Source organism: Epinephelus moara, chromosome 7, assembly GCF_006386435.1.
Source record: "Epinephelus moara isolate mb chromosome 7, YSFRI_EMoa_1.0, whole genome shotgun sequence".
Lineage (NCBI taxonomy): Eukaryota > Metazoa > Chordata > Actinopteri > Perciformes > Serranidae > Epinephelus > Epinephelus moara.
In genome coordinates this window covers 14,811,739-14,836,006 of record NC_065512.1, presented here as the reverse complement: position 1 = coordinate 14,836,006, position 24,268 = coordinate 14,811,739, and the positions used below count along the sequence as shown (strand labels likewise).

General features: G+C 41.8%; 1 protein-coding gene across 2 annotated transcripts; it reads right to left on the bottom strand.

Moving 5' to 3' along the window:
* tfg (trafficking from ER to golgi regulator) lies at positions 1–24,213 on the bottom strand. Of its 2 annotated transcripts, none has more exons than XM_050048213.1 (8): positions 24,062–24,213; positions 21,878–22,091; positions 21,620–21,703; positions 16,187–16,333; positions 14,014–14,181; positions 13,767–13,913; positions 1,380–1,460; positions 1–1,242 (listed from the first exon to the last, which is right to left on the bottom strand). In XM_050048213.1, exons 2-8 carry the CDS (start codon positions 22,059–22,061, stop codon positions 839–841), a joined length of 1,215 nt encoding a protein of 404 aa, XP_049904170.1. In that variant the 5' UTR covers positions 22,062–22,091; positions 24,062–24,213; the 3' UTR covers positions 1–838. The 2 variants fall into 2 exon arrangements, with proteins under 2 accessions (XP_049904170.1, XP_049904169.1); XM_050048212.1 differs by having other exon boundaries at positions 1,365–1,460; positions 24,062–24,212.
* Positions 24,214–24,268: the final 55 nt, after the last annotated feature.

Below are 24,268 nucleotides of genomic sequence, written 5' to 3'. Positions count from 1 at the left end.
TGGGTCTTAATCATTTATTAGGTTCAAGAAAAAAAATGTTACAGTTTATACATGAACAACTAATCTCACTTGAGGGTGGAGTTGATTTATTAGTAAAAACCAGTGATAAGAGAAAGATAAAGAGAGGAATAGCAAGCCTTACTGGAGATGATATAATTAGCTAAACAAAAGAAGTCTTCTTCATGACACTGGGATCTACACCTCCCATAAGCCATCACTTAGCTAGTGTTCCCAACACGGAGCAGTTTCATTGACACATCATTAATACCGACACGGTGGTGAAATTGATCAAATCAAGAAAACAACAAAACAAAACGACAAAGGGGGGTTACTTTTCATTAAGGTAGTGTCTTATAAATGCATCCAGACATAGTAGACTCAACACAAGCGGCTGAGATGTTTGTCATCGACACACAAATGCAGAATGCAGATGCTGATCTCACTCGCAAAATGAAGCGTTACCAGGAAAAGAACAAACAGTTTGTGCAACAGCCTGTTTTGGTCTCCCAGGTGTGTGCATACAGACTGGTTACATTTTACAGACACGAGAGGGCAGAGCAGACAGAGGTGGAGGTGACTGAAGAAGAGAGGAAAGTAACACAAGGAGAATACACCAGGGTCAGGGCAGAGTGGTGTGTTGAAGAGACAGCATACAAACACTAACCATCAGACTGGTGTGGGGGGGGGGGGGGGGGGGGTTGCTTGTTTCATATCTGGATTTGATATTTGTACTGGGGGGATGCAGAGCAGTAAACCATGTTTCCTGCACCCTCTCCAAACAGTTGGAGACACACACGGGAGGGGGGGGGGGGGGGTCAGTAATATCCGCTATCCTCTTTTACCGGTACCCAGGGCCTGGCTGAGTGTAGCCCTGACCGTAAGGGGGGCGGTTACGGGCATACGGGTTAGCAGCTCCTGGTGGAGGGGTGACAGTGTTGCCTGGAGGCGGGGTGTATCCTGGGCGGGGTTGGTACCCTGAGGCGGGCTGGGAGCTGGGTGGCAGGCTGTAGTTTGCAGGCTGGGAGGCCTGGGAGGTATAGTTTTGGGGGTTGAAGGCTCCTGGTGGATACTGCTGGGCTCCCTGAGATGGATGGGGCTGCTGCTGGCCACCCTGGAAGCCTGGAGCTGGAGCTGGACCGGAGGCTGGAGCCTGGGAGGAGGGAGGAGCGTAGTTCTGAAACTGCTGCTGCGGCTGAGGCTGTGGTGGGCCAGGCTGAGGGGCTCCGGGCTGAGAGCTGTATCCTGCAGAGACAGAGGAGGGAAGGAGCGTATTTAATTCATGCTAGAGATGAAAAAGAGCACCTTATTTCACAGCACAGCAGCTACCTTTTGTCTTGTCAAACCCTGACCATTTTAAATCTTACCAGAGTACTGCATACCGTACTGCTGCTGCTGAGGTGGGGCACCTGGCTGCTGTGGCGGGTATCCACCTGGAGCCTGGTACTGCTGATACACCTGACCTGAAGAGAGAGAGACAAGAACTGTCAGCACATATCAGTACACAGATAGAACCAAGACTAGAAGTATTGTCCTGTGATTGTACTGTATGCCTCCACGCTGCAGTAACAGTTTACATCAATGTCTGTCCAGGCTCATATGTTGCCATCACAGCAGACAATGCTTCAAACATGAATGCTGCCGCAAAGCTACACATTCTAAAACATGGATGCTTCACACACATCTTCCCTCCGACAGCAGAGAGGATCTATACAACCAGCAGAGCTTCAAAGTGGACACACAAGATTAAAGTCACCGAGACAGCATTTGATCAAAACGTGTCACCTGCTGTTCCTGAGTTATGATGTCGAGTAATGGCAGGAAAAGTTTTTTTTGCTGAATATTATGATGTCACAGTGAAGTTGACCTTTGACCTTTTGGGTATAAAATGTCATCATTTTTATTCTATTAGACATCTGAGAAATTATGTCATAATTTGTGTATGAATTCTTGAATTTTGACCAAAAAACATGTTTTGTGAGGTCACAGTAACCTTGACCTTTGACCATCAAATTCTAATCAGTTCATGACTGAGTCCAAGTGGACACTGACGCCAAATTTGAAGAAATTCCCTCAAAGTGTTCCTGAGATATTGCATTCATTTTCATGAGAATGACACAGATGAAGTAACAGTGACCTTGACTTTGACCTCTAAAATTGAATCAGTTCATCGTTGAGTCCAAGTGGACGTTTGTGCCAATATTTGACAAAAATTTCCTCAAGGTGTTCTTGAGATATTGCGCTCATGAGAATGGGATGGGCAGACAATGCCAAAACGTAATGCCTCTGGCTGCGGCTATCGCTGGTGCAGAGGCATGGAAAAAAGAAGGATCTTTTTATTTTATTTTTTATTTAGTTAACCTCTAACCAGGAAGTCCCATTGAGACTGAAAATCTCTTTTACAAGTGAGGTAGCAGCCAATAAGAGCACATTTAAAATGCAAGAAATACAAAATATAACACAAAAATCCACAATAAAACAACAACTAATCAAACACAGTGGCCTCTCAAGAAAAACAAGCACACGTCTGTCACCACATTCTGTATGATGCCCTTAAATTCATCAATGGATATAAAAAGCAACCACTTGGATAAGCGTAGCTGGTAACTACCAGAGCTGACACACAGAAGGGTGCAGAGGTAGGCTGGAAGTTTGCCCAATATTGCTTTACAGATAAAAATATACCAGTGCTGTTGTCTGTGAGTGGTCAGTGACGTCCAACCCACCAAATCATAAAGAATGCAGTGATGAATGAGTGACTTTGCATTTGTAATAAAACGTAGAGATGCATGGTATACTGAATCAAGGCTATGAGAAATGAGGAGGGTGCATGCATAAATAAAATGTCACCGTACTCATTCACAGACAGAGTCTAAGGATCTAAGTCGCTGTGAGGCAACAAGATATCTAATATCTAATTGAGTGATTATTTATTAAATCTATGGCCCTATTTACACTTTCAAATGTCTTCTATCCAGACGTAATTTAATACACTTCAGTTAACACTTGGCCACACATGAATCCAGGGATGAGCAATAGAACGATATTATATTGATATCATGACATGAGACTAAATATCGTCTTAGATTTTGTATATTGTAACATCGTAAATGTTGCGTTAGTCTGGTTTTACAGGCTGCGTTACAGTAAAGTGAAGTAATTTTCTGAACTTACCAGACTGTTATTTGCCTTTACCCACTTAGTTATTATATCCACATTACAGATGATTATGTATCAAAAATCTCATTGTGTAAATATTTAGGGAAAGCACCAACAGTCCAGTAGAAATATTTGGTCAGAAATATCTTCATATTTGATTTTCTCCTTATCGCCCATCCCTACATGAGTCAGGGTCAAGTCTAATCAATGTCAGTCCTACTCCAAAGTGGCAGCACACATGTGAAGCTGTTTGGTAAATGCCAAATCTGCCTTCCGGATTTCAGAACTTTAATTAACAGTCAACAGGTGGTAACAGCAGATAGCTGGCTAACAACTATCCAATACAGAGCGTTCTTTACAATTGTGTGTGCTTTTTTTTTCCAATGCTACTTTTAGGAGGCCAGATATTTCCCTGGGCTAATATTCTCTCTACATATGTTCATTTGCCACAAAATATGTTTTTGCTCTATTACAAAAGTAGTCTAATCATATACAAGCCTTCAACAAGAGCAGTATATATGAAGGAGGGCTTTAATCATCAATAACGCATGTTGTGATTGGCTATTCAGGGTGTCCACAGGTATCAGACACTTCATTTAATGCTTTTGAAGACCTTTTCTAGATCATCTATAACCAAATTTAAGATTCAAGCACTGTGAGTAAATATAAAGGATATGTGGTCCTGTGCAGAGGTAGGTTTTCTGTGGGAGCACTGTTATTACAGGAGTTAAATTAATCTACATTTTGCCAACAGGTAAGTGCAGTGTTTTTTCATCAGGTATCAAATTTGATCTATTTGTAATCAGAACTGACCGGCAGGCTGGTCTGCCTTGATAAGCGGCCTGCTGTCAAGGCTCTTACATAAACCACGTATTTTTGTAGTTACAGTTGGGAGGAATGAGATTGTGTATACGTCTTGGAGAGACAGTTGTATTTATACCCTCTTAACATCTGTCTTGAGTTCAATGGGATGGTAAATTCATCTTCACGAATGCGTCTTGGTTGCATTTACAGCTTTTTTTGCCATCAGACAGCGATCTGTGATGCATTAAGTAAGTAAGTGTAAATGGGGTCTCTGTATCTTCAAGGAAACACCTGTGCATCTGGACAGAATAACACACGACTGCTTCAGTAAAAACAGCTGCAACCGCTTTGATACAACTATTTGTAGCTAAAAGCCCAGTACCCACAGACGTCTCTCTCTGTGGGACTTTACAGTAAAATTTGTCTTCGAGCTAGAGAACAGCAGACAGGTGCCCGGGTAGACACAAACACACATATACACAAAGTTAAGGATCAAAACTGAGGTTGTCATATGTGTCGACTATCAAGGTACTATAGGCACACAGACACAGACAAGGAGGAGTCGTCCTCTGCACCAGCAGACATGTCTTTTTTTGCAGACAGTGACTTCCTGCTGCACTTTTATTAACAATGACTTCACCGGTCCACACTACATACGTGCACATGTGTAGGATGGACACCACTATCTCGACAGCTCCGGTCGTCTCGGTGTTGTGCCTTAAAAGGCCTCTTTATATCAAAAGACACCTGCAGCATCTTAATACTTATTAACACGTTTGAAAAGCATGATAAGTAATCAGTAGTATCTTTCTTGACAGTGATGCTGTCGCACATCTTTTCTACATCTGAAAAACATGGAAACTATTTTTCCTTGTTATTTTAACTTTGCTCATCAAGTTTTCCATTGAACGCCTGACTGTTCGGCAGACAAGCAAAGACTTGGCAAACTGGTGTTCTCCCTTAACAAGGCCCAAATTTTTCTCCCAAATCTCCTGCCTGGCATATAAATCGGTGTGACGACACATAAAAAGTACACAAAGAGAGAGGGCATAATGAAAAAGGGCCGCACCAGGGTTCACTGGTTTTTCAAGCGCTGGTAAAACTGGTGCTGATTTTCCACTCTTTGGGAGGGCTGACATAACACTTTACAATCCTTGAGAGTCTCAACAAAGCGAAGCTGAAAAGAGACTCCTATTAAATTATGTACTGTCAGGGAAATTTAATGCACACAGAAGTAACCCTGTTTTTTTGTATCCAATAATTCAAAAGCCTTTTTTTTTTTTTTGGTTTTTTTTTTTTTTTTTAAAGATATTTTTTGCGCATTTTTAAGCCTTTAATTGATAGGACAGATGAGCGTGAAGGGGGGAGAGAGAGAGGGAGTGACATGCAGCAAAGGGCCACATGCTGGAGTCAAACCCGGGCCGCTGCGGCAACAGCCTTGTACATGGGGCGCCTGCTCTACCACTAAGCCACCAGCGCCCCGCAAAAGCCCTTTTTACACAGAAAATGTGCAAGAGAGCCGCTATGGAGTCCCTTCATAATGCCACCTTTGCTTTATAACTATATATATGTATATATAAAACAGAGTGTCGGCCTGTAGTGTGACATATAACATATGCGTCAACAGCGCTTTCTAAACAGTAACGATGGATGGTATAATATGGGAATAACAACCATTTCCCATTCCTGTTACATGATGGTTGATCTCATCCTCCATTCAAAGGGTAAGGAGCTTATGGACACTTTCAGCTGCTGTTGTTTTTCTTTGAGTTAGCTGCTAACTGCTGCTAGCTGCTTTTTAAATCTCCCAGTGGTGGGTCGTACACCTAGCATTTCGTCAAAAAGTCACACCCATCCTGTCCTGCCGTCTGTCCTTTTTACACGTGCGTTGATTCGGGACTGTTACTGCCTCCGCTGCCAACTTAACCCTTAGAAACCTTGACATCACTTTTCTTGCACAGAGTTCAGAAGCCTTTCACAAGCATTTAAACCACTGAACACTGAGCAAATGGATTTGATTTCTTTGCAACACATGGGGAAAAAGGCAATGAGCAACTTGGCAAGACATTAGTAGATTAGGAAAATTATTAAAAATAAGCTATATTTATAATTATCACGAAAATTATATGACAGAATGTTTTTTTTTTTTTTTTTTACTTTTTAATTCAAATCATTTCATTATTTATTTGTGTTTTTGTACTGTTCTTTTTTATTTTTTATTTATTTATATATATATATATATATTTATATATATATATATATATATATATATATATATATGTATATATATATATATATTTTTAGGTAATTTTCTTGTACTTTTTACTAATTTTTTGCTAATTTTTGGGTCATCTCTTCTCAAGTTTATTTCCATGTTCTTGAAAGAAATTAAGCCAATTTGCTCAGGTTTCAAAGGGTTAAAGGTGAAAAAACTCTGTCCCCCCATTCCGAGACCGTACTTTACATCTAGAAAAGCGAGGTGGAATATTGGCGTGACATTACGGCCTACAACAGGCAGTGTAACATGGCTGAAAGAAGCACAGTAACCACTGAATTATTGTCCTGAAGAAGTCTTTGCAGCTGAAGCTCAATGAACCAGCAGTCAGAAAACAAGTCATATTACTTGCATTGCTAGACACTTGACAACTAAATATTTAGCTTGAAACAATGTACCTCTTCAGTGTCTTTTTATAAGCACTGTAGTGATGTGGCAACCATCTGTTATCTCACTGACAGCACCTTTAACATGAACATCACGGTCTTCATTGTATGAGAAGGCATGTGTGTTAAATTGGCATCTCCTCCTGTTCTCCCCGGTCTGTAATCCATCAGGGGTGTTATATAAGAATGATGGAAGGATGTGGCGCCGTCAGACCCTTTGGCCTGGGGAGTTCATTTCACTCCGGTGTAGCCAAGAGGTCAGCTACGAGCCTGCTGAGCGCTCACGGGACAAAGAAATGACTGGAGGCTCACTAAAGACAGAGCTGCAGTGCTTCAGCAGAAAACCACAAGTTGGGAAAATTATGTTCATTGGAACAAAGACGCATTTGGCTGTAGTTCTGCTGCACTCTTAGCATGCCTCAAGATGGAGTCATGAGAACAAGGTCCTATTTTTAAATAAACATATCACACCAAACGCATGTCTGCCCATCTGATAAAGAGCCTCGAGCAAATATGTGAGCAGTTGCTGCAAACACGTGTTTACAGTTTCTCTCTGTCTTGCACAGATGTTAATTATTGCCAAGGGTCTGTCAGCATCTGACAGACAACAGGTTGAAATCTGTACCATCTGCTTATGGATCTTGTTAGCAGCATTCTTATGGTACCAAGTAAACTGGGCTTGCACTGAAATGTGAGCTTAAGGCTAGCTTTAAAAGGCCACACATGCTCAGTTGGCATCCAATCTCATGTATTGCCTTTTATAAATTCTCGTGCATTGACTGGCTGTTCTGATTTGCCTCGAGGCTGTCATACTGACAAACAGTCTGCAGCCAGAGAAGGCAATAATGTGAGGAAAGGGTCGAGTGGGAGAGGAGGCTGGGCAGGATCTAGTTCATTGTCTGTGTGTGCCAACCATCTGCAGAATTGGAAGTCAGAAAAGAGACGAAGAAGGGAAACTGTAAGGAATGGATGGACTGTCCGTTGCCACATCAGGTTTCGAGATGTATCGAATGACCTGCTACAGGATTACAAGACGGTATCTAGCAAGAGCTGCCAATGTGTGTGATTACAAAACTTCACTGATCTCAGTGGGGAAATTACGTTTTTTGCCTGCATAGTGAGGTCAAAGTGCAGCTTCAGGTCAGGAAAGCTGCAACCCCCCAAACATATACATTTGTGTATCAATTACTCATCCTGTGTTACATTGAACTCGTAAAGAAAACTTTGTATTTCCTGCTTGCCTCTGGTGAATCAAGAAGGCAAAAACAGATAAAATTCTTGGTAAACTGAAGTTATAGGGGTCTGTGTTTTATTGAGGAATCCGAACTCTCGCTCTCAAACACCAAAGTCACACAATTACACAAACAAACTAACTGAAGGAGGCAGTGAAAGACCAGCAGCTCCTATCGAGTCAAAATTACTTTGTGTCAATGGAGACTGGCTTTGAAGAGAGAACAGATGAGTTTCACTTTTAGTTCAGTTATAAATGGAACTATTTACAGACTGTAACAACAATCTATCGCAGGGATTCATACTTCTGCATCGAAATCGACGCTGTACCCTACGCCGTAGCCTGACGTGCACCTCCCCAGAAATGTAACTACACGTCGCAGCGACGCAGACCTCCTGTCTATTTTTGTAAGCTGAAACCATTTCCCTCCGTGGAAACGCAGCTTGTATTTACTTTAATTTCACAGATAAGAAACAATAAATTGTGAAGACAATAAAGCCTCCACAAATATAGCATTTTAAATCTTGTGTGTGATTTATCCTGGCTTCATATGAGCTGAGGAAATCTCTGCATGTCGCTAGGCTAATTTATACAATTTAAAATGCCATAGGCTTGTGCTAATAACGTTAGCATGTTGTATTTGTTTGGAAGAACGTGTTTAGTAGAACACCGTTGTTTTGTCAGTGAACCTTGTGAGTTGTAATGGACCTGAATTTTGTAACGTTACCTTTGTTAAATGTTGCTGTTGTCCCTGGCTTCATATGAGAAGAGGAAAAGTTTGCTAGCCACTCGGCTAATTTATACAACGTAAAATACCATAGTCTTGTGCTAATAACATTAGCATGATGTATTTGTGGGGAAAATGTGTCCAGATAAAGACAAGTTCTTTGTCTATGAATGCTGTCAGTTATAAAAAAGCTGATTTGTGTACTTGTGTTTGAAATCGTCGATATTAAGCCATGGGCAGCAGTAGCTCAGTCCAACCCAAGTCCGTCCCATAGGGACTTGGGTTGGGAACCGGAGGGTCGCCTATTCGAGTCCCCATCCGGACCAAATATGGAGCGTGGACTGGTGGCTGGAGAGGTGCCAGTTCACCTCCTGGGCACTGCTGAGGTACCCTTGAGCAAGGCACCGAACCCCCGAACCCCTCGGGGCACCTGACCAAGGCAGCCCCCTCACTCTGACATCTCTCCACTTTGTGCATGTATAGGTCCTGTTTGTGCATGTGTGTGTCGTTTGGACCTGTGTGTTAATGACAACGGAGTGAAAAAATTGAATTTCCTCTCAGGGGGATTAATAAAGTATATAAAAAAAAAAAAAAAAGTTTAATGTGTGTTTTGAATCAACTAAAACTAAACACAGACCCCTATGACCTGTTTTTGGATTCTTCGGTCATAACAGGGTAACCACTTCATACGCAATGTTCGTTCTAGCTGCCTACACCCAGTCCTTGACCTGAACCAGTTGTTCTCAAACATTTTTTTATCCAATATACCCCCACAGCTCCAATGAGCACAAGCATCCCTTCAGTACACCAGCTGGTAAACCCCCTGACTGAACAAGTCTTCATCTGGATCAACTAAACTCTTATTGAGCCCTATGGCCAGGCTCTGCAGCGCCACCAGGCCAAACCACAAACCACCAGTTAAATGGAAGTTATACCACATGTGAGCTGATCCTCTGTGTTGCAGGTGTGGTCAGTCAAGAGTCAGCAGTGTGACCGCTCCGTGAACATGCTCCAGCTCTCACAGGGTGCAAGGAGGAGGCATCTCCTTTGCTCCAGTGGTCTCCAAATCCAGCGGGGCCAAACCACAAGCTGAAAACAATCTGGTCCACTAACAGCGTAAACAATACAATATGCCTAACCTCTGTGGCTGCACCTGTCTGGGCCTTTCTTCATAACAACACGAGAAACAGCCAGAGAATTCCCTCATGCTAACAGACATAGTTGGATAAGGGAAATGGACACACAAGATTGGCACAGAGGATGATTTCCCAGAATGGTATTGTGCTGAGAATTAAGTAAAATAAGTCTGGTTTGTTTTTGCCAACACGCTGCCACATCCTTTGTTCATTTATCTTCATCCTGGCCTTGGGTTGGTCCGTGTTAAAGATCGCACACAGGGGAGGGCTTTGATAAAGTCTCTGCTGAGTAAGATAAACCCCAAATCCAAGGATACTCTTGTTTACAGAGTGTTGATTAAGATTCCACAGTGGTGAGACTCAAGTATCTTTTCTGCTGCAACAGCAGGAGGGATGTGATTCCCCCAAAACAAGGAACATGCACGTGCTAATAGAACATGCAGCAAACTGTCAACAAGTCTGTGAACTCATCCTAACTATTTTCCTCCTCAATATGTTCCTCTAACTGAAGTATTTGCTTTAATTTTTACATTTTCTTTGGAGTTTGCTCTCCTCATAACAAAACAATACTCTACCACTCTGTTAACATTTCATCTAATCTAATTGCTGACAGGATATTAGATCTGTAATCTAGTCAGGAATAAAACAACACAGCTAACTAAACAAAGGTAGCATAGCAGGGTCTGGTGTATTCTTTGATCCGAGTCTGTTACACAAATATGAAATTATATTTGATCGTGTAATTGTTTTCAGAGTGGACACAGTCAAGCGAGGCATGAAATTACTTCTCACACACAGCAGGATGATGACGACTGCAGCGGTGACTGCTCATAGTCTTGGAGTAAATCCTTTAGTCACAGTTATGAAGAAAAGGAAAGGGGGTCATTTTGCATAACGAGCCTGTGTGAATGTGCTGTACTGACAGGAATAAACTCATACGAACATAAAAAATTATAATACTTCAGTGTCTATAATTTTATACGTTTTACTGTCATAGATTTTGATTTCTTTTTATGGTTTTTACTGCTGTACTGTGTGAGTGGACCACGACTCTGAGACGATGCACAGCAACCTGAGAGGGGAGTAACATATCTGTCTGGGTGGTGGAGTGTTAAGCCTAGTTCACATTACACGATTTTCAAAGCGATTTTGACGTCGCAGAAGATCTTGAGAGTCACCTTGGGTCGGAGGTGAGTTGGCAGATAGTCTGCCACGACGAGTCCTCATGTGTGAACAAGCCTGCAAACAAGTCGCCCCCTCGTCTGTGACTGGGACTGGATATCTGGCATGCTAGAAAACTGCAGAAGTCTGACACGACTGACAAAGAGCATCAGCCAATGAGAGGCGGGACACGTCCCACGTCAGCACGCAGGAGGACGGAAGAAATGAGGAGGACAAGCCGCAGGGTTGCCAGGTCCGCTTATTAGTCGCGACTTTGGGCTTTTTTTTTGTAAAGTCGCTTACAAATATTGGTAGTCGGGTTGCTTTTATCTGGGCTTGTTCCTAAAGTGGAGTTGCTTATTTGGGCTTGCTCTCTAAACGTCGCCTTTCTCTATATATATCCTTGGGCTTGCTCTCTAAACGTCGCCTTTCTCTATATATATCCGTTGCTTCTTTTGGGCTTGTTTCCGTAGCCCTGGTTGCTTGTTTCTCTCCCAAGATCTGGCAACACTGAGTCAAGTCAGCAAGCAACAACAACAATGGCGGCGTCCACAGGATCACGGGGTGCACGTTGTGTTTGGACCCAGGCCCTGGAGGCAGATCTGATTCAACACTGGGAAGAATATCCATGCCTTTACGATGTGTCGTGTCCAAGTTAAAAAACGTAGTTTGGTGATGTCACCGCGTTATCTGGGGCTCTGTCGGCGAGGGCTCGGTGGAGAAATCTTGTAGTGTGCACACACAGGTCGTAACGCAGTTGGCGAGACTCTCGATGACAGAAACACACGTTGCCAGGTATGATCGGGGTGACAATCGTGTAATGTGAACTAGCCTTTACATCTACTGCAAGAACCAATACTACTGATGAAGAATGTTTAAACCAGGGCGACAAACAAACGGCCCAGGGGCCAGAACTGGCCGGCCACAGGGTCCAATCCGGCCCACTAGATGACTTTGTACACCTAATATTGATGCACTTATTAAGGCTAAGAGGTGCCAGGTTTCTGGAGCAATTTAAACAGCGAGTAGATACTTCATGTAAAATGCTGCCTCAGAGGCTTTTCCACCCTGACCACAATACAGCTCTCTAAAAATAATAAAAAAATACATACTGTGGTCACATTTAAAGATATTTAACTTTGTGCAAGATATTGTCAACCAACAGCTTCAGTACAAAACAATCTGTATCAAAATTCAATCTTAAATCAACATGGGTGGAGCCCTGTCACTAAGGCACTGACAAAACTTCAGATTTGTATATGGATTGTCAGGCAGGGGATGACTCAACCTGCTTCTCCAACAGCTTCCACTTTAGTGGGAGTGGAACATTATGAAAAAAATGCACATTTAATAAAAGTGAGTAGCAGATGGACTGTTGTATTTGTACATAGTTTTCTAAGGATATCGCAGGCTGTTCATCATTTGTTTTGAACATTTTCAGAACGTACTTGTATTCTTTTTACACAAAAAAGGGAACATTTTGAAGGGGTTGTTATTTATGGGTTATTATGTAATGGTTTTACTGGCACGGCGCACAGACGTATGTGGTTGATGAACTACAATGAGTTTGACACCCCTGGTTTGAACTCTCTGAGACCCATCACTGATGCATTTCTTTTTTCTTTTGTATAGGGGGGCAGGGGATATTTATGGAGATAGCAGGTCAACAGTATATACCACATAGACGTGATATACATCATCTGAAAGCAGGGAACCTGACGATTAATTTGAGTTGCAGTTTAGCACTTTGTGTTACGTTTTCCTAGTCATAAATCAGTGATAAATGTGTTTTGGTTAGGTGCCTATTCAAACTTTAAAAGTTTAGAGTGTGTGAGGACTTAGAACATTATGATAGAAGTAAATAACGGCCATTCCCATGCTTAAATGTGTCTCTTAACTCCCTTATTGTCAATATACCTGCATATAAAGCCATGCATCCTTTGAATGTCTGGGGCCTGTAGTTTGTGTTTGTAAAGTTCCATGAGGCTGTGATAATCCTAGAGGTTACAATAGGTCACTTTATACAGTGATGTCAAGTTTCAAAAATGGTCTCACTGCAATGAAATCACTACTGTGGGGGCTATCATCATCACACATGAATAAAACTAGGCTCATTGAATCCACAAGAGTCTCAGCTTTCCAGTCATACCCAGTTTAGTCAATAACAAGACTGTTTAGGCACACCATAACTATTTTAAAACAACATTTTTAGAGTAGGCAAATATATCACATTTATACTGCGTGCACAAAAACTGCATGTTTTCGCCAAAAACTGCACGGGACCAGCATAAAGTAGGCATGTCGGTAAAGAGGGGAATCCCATTACCAATAAAACCCTTCTTCATTCGGATATCTTGAGGTTAGAGGTCAAGACACCGCTGTGAAAACAGCCTGCCAGTTTTTTTTCCTGGCCAAAATATAGCCCTAAGAGTAATTACCTGGCCTGTAAATCAAATCATACCCGCAAAGACTCGTCAGGGGATACGTTTTTATTTTTATTCTTCCTACCTCAGGTTTATAAGATCCCATCCCAGGCAGAAGTACTCATCGGAAAACGAAAGAGCTCGAACTAGTCGTTTAGGGCAACACATTCAAACTTGCTAAACAACAGGGGGTGACATTTTTACGAGGCTATATTGGTGATAATATTGGAAAAACATCCCACATAACGGCACCACTGTAAAAGAGAATGTAATTGCTTAACCACCCATACTGCAGGATCTCCTCCTCCCTGTGGTCATTAGGATATTATCCCATAATGCATTCTTTCCACACAAATATGCCTCAGTGTGTGTCTGTTTGAATAGTCACCAGTTGCGCTGTAATAAATATGGCATGTGTGTATATAGGATTTCTTGGAGGATATTGTAAGTGTGTGCACAGGTCTTACCGTCCATGCCGGCTGGGGGTCCCTGCTGTACTCCAGCATAGGGTGCCTGTGGTTGGGGGGGCACCACTGGCTGGGGGGCTGCAGACGAGGAGGAGGCAATGCTGTCAGGGGTTCCTGAGCGCTCTTCTGGTGCAACCGCTGGGGGAGCTACTCAGATGGCACAGAGGAGATGGGAATTATTTACATGATAGCTATACATTGAAACATAACCAATATGGATTGGGTAGGGTTGGATAGGGTGCAATACCTGGGGCCTGGTCCTCGCTCAGGCCAAAAGCGGAGATAACATTCTTGCTGACCTCGTCCTGGTTTTTTAACGGGTCGAAGGCGGACATGCTGGCTGCACTGACCGGAGTGGCCTGTTTAATTGTGGGGTCCGCCACCACCACTTTGCCTTCACGTCCATCCACTGATTCTAGAAACAACAGCCACAGCAGAGATGAAAAAGCAGCAGAGAAGAAGACACCGGCCTTGTTCAGACCGCCAGCCCAAATTCGTGTTTTGGCACACCCAGACTGATTTTAGAAAGTCTAGACAGCAAGAAACCACATGAAATGCAATTTTTGCAACATGGATCCAAACCACATTTGGAGGTGGTCTGAAATGCGATTTCAATCCTGCATGACAGAGACTGGCTTAAATTTGCCCAGAAGCTAACGCTAACCTTCGTACAGTCCCAACGAGGGCTCCGGTGTGATCGTATCCCTTTCAAAAGCTTTGTGATCCAGCCTTGAACTGCGGTGTGTTTTTTGAGACTTTGTAAAATAAACCCATAACCATTTTCCATGCTGAAAACAGTCAATGTTGCTGTTAGCCTCCATTTCTCATGTGTTGGAAATCCATGTCACTAGGGTGGCTATGTAGTTACTGATGCCACCTTGTCACCACAGCAACCCATGCTCATAGGTTGGTGATGCATGGACACACAAGTCTGACCTGATCACTTGCAAATAACAAATCTGATTTGCCTGCCATCTGAACACAGCCAAAATGTGGGGACAATGCAATGCATGTACACAACATTTTGACTCAACTATATATATGTAAAAGAAGATTTGTTATAACACCATTAACACAAAGGTGTAGCACAACAAGTATGACGATTTAAGGGTTTTTAATACGAACACTGCCAAAGCCTCATAAAAGACCTTGATTATACTCCACCTGTTTGTCTCAGCATGAGGCCAAACTGCAAATTACACATCACCAATGTTTATTCTCATCCTTGATTCCAGCCAAATCACAAATATGATTATGTACTTTTTAAGAATAGGGCCAAATTAAAAGTTACAGCTCAGAGAGAATCGTAAACGACAGCACAAAATCACTTTTACTACAATTTTACTACAGCAGCCTACTACCACACTGTAACATGACGACACATGTTCCTCGCATAAATGCTTCGGGAAGGGCCTTTTTCTGCACGAGATCAGCATGTGTGTGACTACAACCAAACTGGACTGAACCAGTATGTGCGCAGTTCATAATTAAAGCTACAAACGCAGTGCATAACGCCAGACAAATCTCCATGTGAAAACAAGTTGTTAAATTATTCTAACAATGACTGACCCTTATAAAGTGTCTCAGTCTGGTGCCAGCATCCCTGTGGGATACAGATCTTACGATTCTGGCAGCCGGCATGTGGAATATGAACAAGTGTTATTTGTTAAAGAGGCCATGAGATTCCCATCAGTGGTGTTAAGAGACCTAACAGACAGTTTGTGATTTAGAAAAACAAACAAAGAGAAATCAAACAACCTGGATTGTGTGTATGTGTGAACATATGGCATTGTCTAATGGGGCAGAATGTTGTGTGTGGATCCGACTAGTTTATGTGAGGACGATTCAAGACCCCTACACTTTGCGTGAGCGTCCTGTATCACCCTGTCAGGACTTGGTTTCCAATAATGACCTGCTTGCTGTACATTATCCCGCTTACGTCGTTCTCATGTTTCAACAATTCAAAGAGCAGGTGTGCACATGAGCACTGTAGGAAATGACTCCAGAAATCACAAAGAGTAAAATTTATTATCGTATTTTAAGCCGACGGACACTGGATTTTAAGGCTGATACCTGATATCGATATTTTACATTTTGGAAAATGTGACAATGATAAATTGTCATAACATAAACAATCTTAACATGGATCCATCAGATTAGTTTTTCTTTTTAAATTTTGACCAAGATACATATTAAGTAGGACACTTTACAGCTGAAAAATCAACTCATCGGTGCTCTCTGGTGGACAACTATTAAAAGGTGACACAGTTTCTACAGTAAAGTCCTTCAAACTTTGTTTCTGCAATGTAATTCCTTGATATATAGCAGCCAACATGTACAAACTGATATAAGCAATAAGCTAATATTGGCTGATTTGTCAGTTTAGATCTAACGTGTGTGCTCGTTTGTGGGGTGCTTACCACTGTCTGGTGCTGTAGCGGCCAAACCAGGCTCTGTGGGGGGCTCCAAGCTGTCCAGGAGGTTGTTGACTTTATTCCTGAGCTCAATGAGCTCCCTGCGCAGGTACTTCACCTGACTGGACTCCAAAGGCCGTGGCTGACCATTCACTGCGGATAACGAGAGACGAAGAGACAAGTGAGCAAATTTAACAAATCTGTATTTGTTTTGGGAATGAGACTGAACAAAGTCAGACATTCCTCTACCTCCGCACAGCTGTCTCCATTTGTGCGTTAGATCTCGAGGAGGGTGACAGATAGAACTTCACTCCTGAACGCTTTCACAGAAGACAACAATTCCCTGGTTCATACCTTTATTAATGGGGCTTTCTTGCCCATTACTGAATCTGGATCTCATTAGTTATGATCATTTCCCACTTGGGGCGATGTTGTCGTGAATTTGAACTGCGTGTTGACATAGATCATGGTCTAGATCTGAGTTATAGCCATGAGCTCCAAGTAATATCTGGGTCAGAGCGTGCAGAAGTGCATCAACAGCTCAGCAGATGGTAAACCAAACCAAAAGTGGCAGGAAAATGCTACCACAGAGATGCAGGTGGACTTAAAGGGATAGTTTGGATTTTTTGAAGCGGGACTGCCCTATAGTCAGTGTGTTGCCTACAGTAGATGGCAGTGGGCATGACCCCGGTTTGGAGAAGCAGGCAGGAGCACCACCTTGAAAGCTCAACAATGCATTGCTGTGAGTTAGGGTTAGCAGCAAAACATATTAACCTTTAAAAAAAAAAAAAAACAGCCTTAGTGGATCCCTATTTTGGGAATATTTTCATTGCTTTACCTTGCTGTCAGACTGCCAATTCTTTGGCACTACATTTTCTCAACCATACAACTTCCAAATTCCTACACATGAGCGCAACTGTGCCAAACACCGTTTTACGGCGCAGGTCAGCTGTTCGCATCAGACTTTCAGCAGTTTGTGGAAAAGACAATATACACTAGAAAATTTAAAAAATGACTGATAATGTCAGCAATGACGATATGCCATTAACTGTGGAGATAAAAGGATACCCTTGTGAACCAGTATAGAGAAGAACTTGTGCAGAGGGAGACTGAACAGGCCGAAAGAGAGAGGTGAAACTTCTGTTGAAACTGGAGGCAAAGAAAGAGCACAAGCTAACTATGTAAACTATAAGCTCATGCTCATGGACCTAGAGATCTACTGCTGCCATGACTGTGATGTGGTTACAACACATCTTCAGGATCTGTGTGAATCTGAGGATGCCAGAACTTCTCACTTTACTGGTTGTCTGGTTAGTCGCTTCATTTATTTGTAGGTTTTTAGCGTAATTTAACCTGATGGCTGGGCACAGCAGTGCTCTTCTACAAGTGTCTCTCTCGCTCATTTGGCAGGGGCTTCAAATAATCCTCTTGAGAAAAACATTCACTCCAAAACGCTGAGTGGTCTCAGTCTTGCGGTTGGAGTGTTGATGTCTATATTCAGTGTAACTAGCCACAGCTGTTTTCATTTCTTTGTTTGAAAAGCCCATTAAAACACAAGCTCGCACCATCTTAGAAATCTTTAGTAAAGTGAAGTTCAGTTTCAGTTTTATTGCACAACATCACTATCTGACCCAAACAGCTGACCTGCTGTGTGATACAGTTGCGCTAGTGCCAAAGGAAAGGGCTGCCTGACGACAAGGTAAAGCAGTGAAACTATTCTCAGTTTAGCACCCGCTTAGACTGATACTGATGTGCTTTTTTGGGGAGTAGGCCTTTTAGTAAGTGGCGAAAAAACGTTTTGCTGTTAACACCTGTCCACAGCAGTACCTTGCTTAGTATCCATGGCAGTACTCCTGCCTGCTTCTCCAAACTGGGGGCGTGTAGTTAACAGCATATCATTACTGCTGACACAATCAGTCATTTTTAAAATGTTCTTGTATATGTTGTCTTTACCATAAACTGCTGAAAGTCTGACCCAAACAGTTGACCTGCGCCGTAAAACAGTATCTGGCACAGTTTTGCTCATGTGTAGGATTTTGGAAGTTGTACAGTTGAAAAAATGTAGTGCCAAAGGAATTGGCAGTCTGAAGGCAACGTAAAGCAATGAAAATAATCTCAAATAGGGTCCACTAAGACTGATATTGATTTTTTAAGTGGCTAAAATACATTTTCCTGCTGACCCTAACTCCCAGCAATGCACTGCCGAGCTTTCAAGGTGGTACTCCTGCCTGCTTCTCCAAACTGGGGGCATGCTGACTGCCATCTACTGTAAGTAATTTACTGACTATGGATAAGAATCTCAGACAACTCCATGCCCAAACATCCAAACTATATCTTATAACATTGAGGCTGCATTAGAAGCAAAGGACACACTGTATTTTTTCAACTGGCAAGTAATGATTTACAGGTAAGTAGACAGACAAAATGTATAATAAGGTCATGATGAGTACAAACTGTATTATACAGTAACATCTGCTAATTTAAAATAAACACAATGGATACTCATAATTCTGCAGTGCATTGGTCTGGAAAAGCTGATAATTCTACACTAAGTATGTGGACATTATGAATAATGACCTGTCCCAATTCTGTTGGCTCCACACTGTAAATACCCGAGATTCATGTATCACATGCTTGAATCCACAAAGCTATTCACAACAGCCGCCGGGCTGACAGAGGAATTAATAGCTTCATTATCACATCCTGCCAGCTGACAATAGAGTTGGGGAATGCTGAGCAAAATGGTGCTGGTTTGTTGTGATTACTTAATGAAATAAAAGCACAACAATCAAACCAATAGGTTCCGTTATTACACTGTCAGACTGCAGGAAACACAGCACAGAGGCCTTCACACTCATTGACCCTATGTGACCTGTACCACATGTGTCGCTCTACCTCCTTTCAACCTTTATTTTCCTACTACAAATTGATCTAGGAGTGAAATTTCCATTGCAAAAAAAATGGATGTGAGAAAAGAGATCACCGGACATTCCTTTCTCACACAAGTTTGTCTGTTTGAGTGGATAATGCTGAACAGAGATGCACGGGGTCATGAGGCGCTACGCTGAGACACAGGCTGCCACGACATTCCAGCTACTCTCGCTCGTTTTGAGTCTTGACACATGTCCGCGAATATCAGGTCCACGTGAGGTCGTGACACGAAATGAGGAGCCAGGACTCAGATTTGATTAGGAGGAAGTAAGAAAGAGAAAAATCTTACAGCTCCCTGGCTAATAATAGCAGCAACACGAGGACTGACTGAGTTGGAGCAGAGTGCAGGAAACAGCATCATGTTGTCATTACAGATTCACGTTGGGCCATTTTAAGTTCAAATCATGATAAGATTATTAAATTTGTAGGATGCACATCCACAGTGTGCTGTGGTTTTGAGTTTTGCCTTCCACAGCTGACAGCAATATTGTGTTGACTCAGCTCTGACTTTTATTTATGCCTATATTCCCATACTAGTGACTCTCTACCAGAATTTTATTTCCTGGCAGGAAGGAACACAATTTAGACTATCCATTAGCCAAACACTAGGTCATCATCCTGCCTTTAAATTAATAACATCTACAGGACGTAGAATAATTCATAAACATTAACAGAAACACATGTAATGTAGAAACGGCCTGCTGGGAGACACAATCAGTGAAAAAAATCAAGTTGTATTTTGACATTTACAGACGCAGATCATGTGGTGTATTAGGCCTTTTATGGACATGTATTGAAAAGTAAGAATGAAAGAAAACTGTCCCAGATGGCATGTCTGATCAGTACAATTCAATATCAACTCGGATCAGCTTCAACAACATATCAATATTATATCAATACTGTGATATGAAACTAGATATCATCCTATATGGATACCTCATATTGCAAGTGTTGTCTTTTCGTGGTTTAAAAGGCTGCGTTACAGTAAAGTGATGTCATTTTCCGAACTTAGCGGACTGTTACAGCTGTTCTATTATTTGCCTTTACCCACTAAGTCATTATAACTACATTACATATGAATATTTATTTTAAGAATCTCATGTGTAATCAGGCTGACTCAGTCTGGCACTCCTAATGCATTAGAAAAGACCTTGAATCTGTTTTTGTCATGTGTTAATAGTATGGCTTGTCATATTGCTCTGGACTGAGTATGATTGTCTTGTTTCATTCATTCATTCATTTTCCGTAACCACTTATCCTCTTGAGGGTCACAGGGGGGCTGGAGCGTATCTCAGCTGACATTGGGCGAGAGGCGGGGTGCACCCTGGACAGGTCATCAGACCTTTTCTTTCTTTCTCCCTGTATGTAGTTTTCTGTTCTGTAAATCTGTTTTGCTTTACAAGAGGTGTGTTACAGAGAAAGGGGGGCTCAGTTCACATGTAATTATACCCAATAAACATAGTCGGAAAAAAAAATCTTGTGCAAATATTTAGTGAAAGCTCCAATAGTCAACCCTTAAGTATTGTTGCAATATCGATCACGGTATTTCGTAAAAAAAAATAAAAAATAAGGTGATCTGATTTTCGCCCGGCCCTACTTCAAAGGAAAAGCGGGTACAGCTGATTAATGGATGGAATATGAGTCATCTTTAATTTAGCACTGGTGTCTGCCTTCTTTGCTTCCATGGCAACAAAGTCTGCAAGTTACCAAAACTTAATCCATTTAACAGTACAATGTCTTATGACAAGAAAACCCCACAAAAAGCTCAAATTTAAAAAAAAACAACATGCTAATGTCTGGACAAGATCAAGTTTCTATTAAAGTTTTGTAATAAAACAATGCCATTTTAAGTATTGATCAAAATCATAACCTTGGTCAAGTATTAATCAATCAATACTAACTTATCTGCAAGTACTGTATGTAAGTTCTGCACAAAACCTGCATGCTCAACACAACGTAACGTCACTATAACTTAAAGCAGGCCTCACCCTGACACATTAGGGCAAGGCTAACTGGTTGTTTTGTTGGAATGTTAAACATTCTTTATGACCTACACCTTAAGTCACAGGGCTACTGATTGACTGTGGATTTAGCTGGGCTGGTCCATGTTTAAGATTAAGATTAGGGACCAGTATAACTGGCACAAATGGCTTTTGTTAACACATCAGTCCACTGCCTGTTACTTTGTTTGTTTGCTGAACCATCTCTAAGAAACACTTAAAAAATCCTCCCTAAATTAGTCAGAAGGGAGTGTAGGCAACTTTCATTCGGACAGAGGAAAAGATGAGGTTTGTTGTGTAAAACATAAGCTGGACTGCCCTCCAGTGACTGGCTGCTGTAACAGCTGGTGTGAAACAATTTGGTGTGCTGTTTATCATGATGACGCTATCACATGATTTAGGACATCTGCAGGCTTAAAGTTTGGATTCCTCAAGACAAGATTCACACACAGCATGGCTGCCTATGTCTATAAAGGGGAAATAGTAAGGAAATGCTTTGATATCTTACCAAATAAAGTCAGTTTGAGTATTCTACTGCACTGGATGGCAAATGAGAGGTCAGAGCTGTCGAAGATGGTGATGAGGTCATCATCTAGGAAAGGTAAAAGAGAGAGACCCGATGATAATATGTTTGATAATATGTTAAGACACTAAACAACATTGGAATTACATGGTCAAGTGAATAACTGACCTGGTCAAGTAAGTACTATCAGTATCATAAACTTTATGGTTTATAAAAAATAAGCTGGCCTGTGTCCTGACTCACCTTCATCCTTGTATTTGATGGTGACCTCGTCATTACTCTGCAGCTTTCCCCTGAAGACACGCTGCATCATCAGCACTAGCTCATCGTAAGTGATGTCTTCATTGTGGATGGGGATGCGTCTGATGTCGTCGCCCAGCTGGGCTTTGATGATCAGCTTCCCGCTCAGGTCCAGCTGGCCGTTCATGGTGCCGTCCGACCTCTTCTGCTCCCACCACTGTACAGGGTCAGAGGAGAGGTAAGTTTAACAGCCAACTACAGAACAAGCCAGACAAGCTAAGCCTGTTGTTCTAGCTTTCATTAACGCTTTCTCAGTGCTAATCAGGGCTTATCGGAGTATGAGAAATTAGCAACAGCTGAATTTGACTAACTTTAATCATGTTTATTACTAAAGAAGAAAAGCTATCATTTATACAATTGGTTAAGGAGGTAACAGATAACGTCAGGTATCCATAGTATCAAGGCAACTGACTATACTAACAATACTGTTTGCAAGTCAACATGCTGCACCCCACCAGGGCTGCTATATTGTGGTTAAATTAATAATGACGATGATCCCCTGCTCAGTATTAAAACAGCTGAATTATTTACAATAATCTGTACATCCATCTTTGTGAATAAATAAAACGATAACATCAAAACAGCCAAGTAAAAGTCAAACTGAGGCCTCAGGTATGACTGGGTCTGTATTAGTAGGTTAATAGGTCAGGGGAAGTGGCTGCTTTGAGTCATTACTTGTGATTAAAATGTGGCTTCTGCATTAACAAGAACACTGTCATTAACTTCAAATTAGCAGCTCCTCATTATTGTAACTGATCTTTATGTCGTCCTTGAAAGGCACTTTGACAATTACAAAGAGTGGGAGGGAGCTTCTCTTTACTTAACACTTGATGTAATGGACTCCCTCGATCTTTGAAGCTATTTAATGCCTCTCTCCCTGCAGGGCAGTGATGTGTCTTCTGAAGTCTGTTATACTGAATATAGTGTAATTCAATCAAGGGCGATGCCTACGGCTGCAGTGTCAGTATCACACAGATTCACTTGAGGTGCAAAGTCTAAGGGTCAAACATCATCCTGTGAGGTGGCAAAGACAACTCTATGCTACTACAGACTTTGACCCAAAATATCAAAGCTTTCAACTATGTCTATAGGATCTTTTAGAGGAATATGATGTGTGGTTATTTGTCTGCTTGACAGGTTGACCTCACAGATTGTGTTTGAGTTGCAATCCTACATCTGTGTAACTGCAATTTACATTCATTCATTATCAGTTGGTGACAAATGAACGTCACTCATTGATTGTGTGTAGTCAGCAGCTGGATTAACTATGACGTTACCTGCTGATTTTCTAGGCCGGACAATAAAACAACTGTGAATTTAATTCCAGAAATGCTACGGCTTTGACTTTCCTAGCCAGATGAATAATTGGCTGGATGCTAGGGATTGTGTGGTAGCTAGCGCTTTAGCATACACTTAGGATAAATGGGGACAACATAAAACAGATTTCTACCGAGACTGGATGCATTGATGTTTGGTAAAACGTTTGGTACACCGGAATTAAACATTTAAAATGTCACTGAAGTGACGCTAAAGCTGACTGTAACAGATCCTCAAACGCAGAGTCATATATCTGTCAGTGGCCCATAAACAGCTATCTAGTGACTGCTAACGTTAGCTAGGCCGTTTCATCACTGACCTGTCAATGGTGACAAGGTAAACTATGACTGTGGAATTAAAAGCAATAACATAGGTAATATCCAGTTGTAAAATTCCATGATCTACAGTAGTATAGCTTGCTATACTTTCACTTTATAGCAATCGCTCGGCAAAAGCGGTTTCCTGTGTAACTTGTAACAGCTACCTTTAATTTACCGGAGCTAACGTTAGCTTAACTAGCATTTTATTAAAACAGTATTGTATAAAACTCGCTTGCCTTGACACCAGAGAAGAATAGCAGTGTTCATTTTTGTAAGTAACTTCCTATGAATCATCCTCGACACCTGTTTGGGCGAGCTAACGTTAGCTCCCTGCGTAGCGAACTACCACTAGTAGCTGCTAACTAGCAAGCTAACCATTTAGCTAGCTAGCTAGCAACATAGCACTCAAACACTGAAACACAGAAGCTGCTGTGTGGCTATAAAACACTAAATTGTGTACGAAGACACTAAACAAAAGACAGTGTTTTACCCGAATCAGACGACTTGACCACGCTGTGTTTCACAGGTTTCTCCAAACCGTGAAAATCAAATCTGTTAGCTAGCCTAGCTAGACCCGGGTGCCAGCATCAGGAAGTGTCCTCCAACACTGTCAACGTCAACCAGTACGTGGCATTCATTCTGCGCAGGCGCAGATCGTCTGGAGCAAAGTGCATTGTGATGGATTGACTCACCTAAA